At 42.7% G+C, this 6,782-nt stretch overlaps 1 protein-coding gene across 1 annotated transcript; it reads left to right on the plus strand.

The window, feature by feature from the left end:
* The first annotated feature begins 627 nt into the window (after positions 1–627).
* On the plus strand, positions 628–2,615 carry LOC124958062 (protein PIP-1-like). The gene is made up of 3 exons (XM_047515758.1): positions 628–694; positions 1,261–1,374; positions 1,878–2,615. Exons 1-3 carry the CDS (start codon positions 628–630, stop codon positions 2,000–2,002), a joined length of 306 nt encoding a protein of 101 aa, XP_047371714.1. The 3' UTR covers positions 2,003–2,615.
* Positions 2,616–6,782: the final 4,167 nt, after the last annotated feature.

The raw sequence follows: 6,782 nt of genomic DNA on the forward strand, positions 1-6,782 counted from the left end.
CATAGCCATAATTTCCTCACTTATTATGGCATTTGCTGGTAAATGGATCAAAATGGAGAATATCATGCTAAGGGAAATTAGTCAAATTCAGAAACTCAAAGTCAAATGTTTGCTCTTGTATGTGGAAGTTAGAGTAAAATAAAGGAAAAGGGGGTGGGAAGGATAAGATTACATAAAGAACCAATCAAATATAAATTAATAGACAAGCAAAAGGAAGTCTAGGAGAGCAGAGGAAGGAAAATGGGAGAGGAGAGGGAGCATGGGAGAGAAAAGTGTGTGTGGAGAATCTTGTGTAACTATAAAGCTTTAATTAAAAAAACAAAGCGGGGAGAGGAAGATAGAAAAAAAAAAATCTGTCAGAAAGAAGCATGCGAGCACCTGGGGAGGGCCAATGGAGGTAAGCTGAGGTGGTGGGACCTGGCTACACCCTTCCACCTCTGCCCGCAGGTCCCCAACCCCCACCCCTGGCTCTCTGTTCATGCTGCCTTCTGGGGAAACTCAGTCCTGGCCCGGGTTCCCACTGGCTATCCTTCCCAGCCTGGGGTTATAAAAACCGGACTTGCTGGGGTGGGGCACTAGCAGCTCTGTCCTGCTTTCTGCCGCTCCTGGTCCTCGGGTCCCACCACTATGGGAAAATACCTGTCGCTGCTACTGCTGCTGCTGTGTCTCTCCTCGTTATGGGGATTCCTGCAAGGTGAGCCCTGGGGGGGTTGAGCTGGGTGAGTAGATACACTGGTGGCCAAGGATTGTTGGGTCTTGGGGAGGTGGGGACAGGGACCAGGCCCTTACCTTACCTTTAGAGGTGATGGCCACAGCCTTCATAACCCTAGGCCTTCTTTCTCTCTTTTGCTTTCTCCATTTTGGGCCCGGCTTTACTCCTTCTCTCTTCTTCTTCCTCCTTGCTTCTCCTTCAGGCTCCTATACCCTCCTGCCTCAAGTCTACTCCTTAATACTCCCACTTTCTCTATCTTTCTGTTGGACAGCACTAGATTTGAGTTGGAAGGGGGCAACTCTTTGATGAAGCAGAAGACAATGAAAGGATGGGAAGGAGTGGTTCCAGCTGGGTGCTGGGCTCAGGCATCCTGCATCAGGGCCCTTCGTCTTCCTCCCAGAAGCACCATCAGTTCCTAGGAGTCAGTTCCTTCCTTCAGTATGGGAATGGCTGTTGTTCCTTGGTCAGCCCTAGGGCCACAGACTCAGCTGCCTTCTGACCAGTGAGTCTGCCCGAACCAGCCTCATTCCCCTGCTTTTGTCTTTCAGCTCTGACGTGTGTCCAGTGTCCTCGAATCAGTGCTGACGGGGTTTGCAAGAGCCGGGAAAGCTCCTGCCAGGCTCATGGCAGCCAGCAGTGCTTCCTGAGGAAAGTCTATGATGGTAGGTGGAACCTGAGAGGTTAGGGGCGATCTTTTACTGATCTTGAGGGAGGAGGCCCTCTCAGGAGATCTGAAGCAGGAGCAGAGCGTGTGGGAGCACATTTTCCCCCTTACAAAGCAGGAAAAAGTTTCTCTGGTTCTGGTACTAGACTGTCATTGGTTCTTGACCAGACCTATTAAGACCTATTTTGACCTATTAAGAGAAAAAAAAGTGCTTGTTGATAATCCTCTGGATGGTTCTCAGGGACCTTTTAGGAAAACATACTCAGGGATGACAGCAACTGGACTTTAAAACTCCACTCCTAGCACTTTTGAGAACCAAATGAAGGCAGGGTTAGAAATTGAGGGGAGGATGGCTTAAAGAGCTACCTCAGTCATCTCAGGGTGCCTGGTCTCCCTTCCCACCTGGGAGCGTGACCCTCCAGGGCAATGCGCTATGTCTTCTCATTCACCGAGTCACTGTTTATTTCTATAAATATTTGTTTACTTCTTGTCTTTCTACAGGTGACAAATTCCTGTATGGGTACCAGGGCTGTCGCGACTTGTGCGTTCCCATGTCCTTCTTCAACCGAAAGAAAAAAGTGGATTTTACATGCTGCGGTGACAAATCGTTCTGTAACAGGCTTTAGAGGCCTGGCCCTTTCTCACCTTGTTCTCCTTTGGACAAGCATTGGCCCTCCAACTCAGCCCTTCCCTGCACTCCTGTAGCCTTGAAACACTCTGGGCGGTTTTTCTCCAGCACTGCCCAAGCCTGACACTTGCTTGTTCTCAGTATCAGGTGTTGGCATTTCAATAGCTCACTCCTGAATACTCTCAGTGCTCCTTCCTCAGATTCTAGTTTCCTTTCCTCTCTCCCTCCATCACTGGTTGGCATATAGCAAGCTCTCCCAGCCCCTTCTCCATCTTTTTCTTCCTTCAACAAATAGTTTTTAATTACTAAACACTCTATGCGCTGATTATACAACAGTGAGTAATGTCAGACCTGATCTCTGCCCTCAATGGATTTTCAGCTTGGTTATTTCTTGGGATTAAATCTATAGCCTTGGGCACACTAAGCACTTGCTCTACCAGTGAGCTACGCCCTAGCCCTCCATTTACATTTTGCATGTACACACACACACACACACACACACACACAAACACGCGTGCACATGCGCGCACACCACACACATTGCCTTTTCTTGGCCTTTTGGAAAGTTTCTACAGTATCATTTTTTTCCTAATAAATCCCATGTTTTTGAAGTTGGTATTGTTTTGCATTTTTAAGTTTTATATTATTAGAATGCATGCTCAAGTTAGAAAATGTATGTAAGACTGGTAAGAACATAATGCCATCCTATCATGCAGAGACATATCTTGTTTACATTCTCAGGTATATCTTTTCAGGTATACTGTGATGGGCTGACAGATCTGGCTCCATGAGAATGTTATAGGCCAGACTCTAAGGGAAATGACTAAACAGACTCCATTTTGCTCTGAGACTCCATGTTATGTAGGAAATAAGCTTTTCCCATGGGAGCACCCCGCCTCTGTACCCATTCTCAGTTACTTAGTGTGACATGTTTAACAATACAGAATGACAATTCCTATGTAAAGAAAAACTGCTCTCTTTTGATTCCTATTGCTCCTAACCAGTGTACCATGTGAACAGTGATTGTGTGGATGTTAGCAACCATTCTTTAGTTTGTACCTAGGTAAGGGTCATTTTGACCCACTTCCCCCTTTGTTGATGATCTCATGATGTTAGTTTGTAATTTCGAATCATAGCAACAGACACTTATGATTGATGTGATTTTTGGTATAAGAACCCCTACAACCCTGTGGTTGGGGCTGTTCTCCCAATAGCCATTTTTTGGAGCATTGTGTGAGACAGTCAGCCGGCTGGCTTAATAAAGACTCTTAAATTTGGACTTCTCAGTGGTGATCGGTCTGTTCTTAAGTTGCGTCCCATAACATTTGGAGGCCCCAGCGAGATCCTCACTGCCTGGTGGGTAACCACCGCTCAACCACTGACCTGGAAACTCCTGCAGAGGGGAGAGGCCACAGTGTTGCTCCTAGGGCAAGGCCTCTGAGAGACGTTCCTCAGCCCCAGGCTGCACAGTCTGTGGAGGCCCACCCCAGGACTGAACTAAATTCTCTGAGAGTCACCTGTTTCTGCAACCCTGGGGGACCGGTAAGTCTGTTTCTGGCGGATCCATATCTGGGGACTCTGAGGAAGACTGGATGCAGCATTACTTCCCGAGTACGGGACTGGCAAGACATTGCTCAGGCCCTCAGGTCAGGAATCAGGAGTGGCCACTTGTCTGTGTCTTTGGTGTCTTATCTGTTCTGTGTTTGTTCATCTTTATCTCTTTTTTGTTGCCCTTAAGCATAAGCATGGGCCAGTCTCCCTCACGTCAGTCATGTACTCCCCTGCAGTGCATGTTAACTAATTTCCAGGAATTCCAGAAGAGAGCCAGTGACTATGGAACCCACTGCAATGTCTTTTCTCTCTCTAAATTCTGTGAGAATAACCAACTTTCGAGGTCAGATGGCCCCCTCAGAGGACCACCAAATTGTCTTTGGGCAGCCTGAACATATTGATCAAATGTTTTATAGTCAAATTTGGAAAAAAAAAATGGTTAAAAAGGTGTCATGAATGGCAAGGAGGAGTCAATGAGAAGAATTTGGTCCAAATAAATTGGCTTTATTTAATGCTAATCACACAAGTATTATGATTATCTTAGCTCGTCACACATTAATCAATAAATTAGAATACCATAAGCCCCAAGTAAGCAAGACTCACTCCTTGTTTAGACCCTTTCCTAAGGTCCACTCCTATGCGACGTGTCTTAAGTCGAAGAGCAGCGACTCCCAGGGATCAGTCAGGAGGAGAGCCCAGGAGATCTTGCTGGGGAACTCCCTTCGTCAGGAGTCCCGATCAGCAAGGACAGTTGGGCAGCAAAGGAGGACAGTCAGCACGCTGGGCAGAGATGTCTCTGGCTGTGCAGGTGACGCTGGATACACATGGGGCAGCAGCGCTGTCATGGAAGACAAGGACGAGGCAGCTCCACAGTCACCCCCATGGGATCATGACGGATGTTCCAGGCCAACGCGAGCAGGTCAGTGAGTCTCCTCCAGGCGTGGTGTAGTACTGGCATCATCGGTGTCAACTGGAGACTGAGCAAGATTCGCTCGTCAGTCTTTATAAATCCTTTCTTATCAAACTCTGCCAGTCTTGGCAGGCGTCAGTCACATATAGTAACATTACATCATTATATCATTACATCATCGCACCACTCGAGTTGTTTTTACAAGTTATGTTTTGCAGAATACACATCACACAAGTTGTCACACATTTAATTTGCTCCTTATAAAAGGTTTTAAGCCATGTTCACTAAAGCTTACATTAAAATGAAAACTGCTGCCAATAGGAACTTCCAACTATTGGACTTGGTCCACCAAAATGCCAGGCTAAAATTTTGATGGCTGCTATAGACCAGAAAAACCATTTTAGAACAAGACCCCAACCTGAGGGGGCTCTCCCAAGGAGAGCAGTGGAAGCAGCTCCCTTGTTGTCTCTTTAAGAAACTCCTTCAGGGAGGGATAGGGCATAATCTTTGTCTATATTCTCTTAATTCTTTTTCATCTCTGGTGAGAGGGACCACAGCAGGATGGAGGCCAAAAAGACCTTAAAACTTCTATTTTTTTGAGTTCATAATCTCAATCTGGTGTGCCTAAGTTAATTTTTGATCAGACCTATTTTATCCAACTATAAAGTTTTCTTAATGCTCTGTTTCATTCAGAGGCCAGTTTACAAGGGTTGACTCTCAATCTAATGGGTTTTAAAAAATGAGCTATATTCTTGATAATCGCCATTCTAATTGGGGTGAGATGGAATCTTAGGGTAGTTTTGATTTGCATTTCTCTTATTACTAGAGATGTTGAACATTTTTTCATATATCTGTTGATTGCTTGTACATCTTCTTCTGTGAAGTGTCTGTTCATTCCCTTAGCCCATTTGTTGATTGGGTTATTTGTGTTTTTGGTGTAGAGTTTTTTGAGTTCTTTATAGATTCTGGAAATTAGTGCTCTATCTGAAGTATGAGTGGCAAAGATTTTCTCCCACTCTGTAGGCTCTCTCTTCACATTGCTGATAGTTTCATTTGCTGAGAGAAAGCTATTTAGTTTGAATCTATCCCAGTTATTGATTCTTGCTTTTATTTCTTGTGCTATGGGAGTCCTGTCAGTTGATGAATGGATAAAGAAACAGTGATATATATATATATATATATATACATACATACAATGGAATATTACTCAGCCATAAAGAATAATAAAATTATAGCATTTGCAGGCAAATGGGTGAAATTGGAGAATATCATGCTAAGTGAGATAAGCAATCTCAAAAAAACAAAGAAAACAAAGGATGAATGATCTCACTGATAAGCGGATGATGACACATAATGGGAGGTGGGAGGGGGCAAGAATGGAGGAAGGAGGGACTGTATAGATAGAAAAGAGGGATGGGAGTGGTGGGGGGAAGGAAAAAAATGACAGAATGAATCAAAAACTATTACCCTAGGTAAATGTATGATTACACAAATGGTATGCCTCTACTTCATGTACAAACAGAAAAATAAGTTGTATCCCATTTGTTTACAATAAAAATAAATTTTAAAAAATCTCACTTTCATGAAAAAAAAGAGCTATAAGGTCTTTGTCCATCTGTTTATTTTATGTATATGTACACCAGTGTATTGTCATGTCTACATATATTTGGTACCAAAATTGACATGTGAGCTTATAAATTAAAATTTCAAAAAATGGATGCAAAGCCTTTGATTCGCATGATTTAAAAGGTTTTTAATTGGGTAAACAAAAATATGGCTTTCAACTTACTAACACAGTTTTGTTTCTAGGTGGTCAAAAATAAGAAAATGTTAATTTTATAAAAATGTTTAATATCCATTGTTTCTAGATTTTTCTTCAAAAGGGAAGAAATGAATGGTACGGCCCAATACACTTCCCTGATATCTTGGTTTTTTAAAAAATAAATAAATTAGATTTAACATATATGGGATCGATCATGGATGTGTTTGTTAGAGACATCTGATTGGTTTAGAGAGTCAAAATGCTAACTGTTAAATATAACATCAAGTACTCTTGACTCCTTAAATTCCACAGGGTAACATACTTAAAACATCTTTGGTGTTCTTATAAATTGGTAAATAAAAAGAGGATTTAAATTTACTTTGTGTTATCACTGAAAACATGGTTACTAAAAGTCTTAACAGGTATTATTCTATATAAAAGGTCCAAAAGTTTCAACTATATTTAAATAGAGTTCTACAAGTAACAAAGTATTTCATCTGATTACAATGGAGTAATTTATCTAAATTCAGAAATTTATAAGGGTTGTTTCAGAAT

This window comes from Sciurus carolinensis, chromosome 11, assembly GCF_902686445.1.
Source record: "Sciurus carolinensis chromosome 11, mSciCar1.2, whole genome shotgun sequence".
Lineage (NCBI taxonomy): Eukaryota > Metazoa > Chordata > Mammalia > Rodentia > Sciuridae > Sciurus > Sciurus carolinensis.

Coding starts and splice junctions, on each gene's coding strand:
- LOC124958062 (XM_047515758.1), top strand. CDS start 628: ATGGGAAAATACCTGTCGCTGCTACTGCTGCTGCTGTGTCTCTCCTCG. Junction 695..1,260: donor GTTATGGGGATTCCTGCAAG/GTGAGCCCTGGG, acceptor TTTGTCTTTCAG/CTCTGACGTGTGTCCAGTGT. Junction 1,375..1,877: donor CCTGAGGAAAGTCTATGATG/GTAGGTGGAACC, acceptor GTCTTTCTACAG/GTGACAAATTCCTGTATGGG.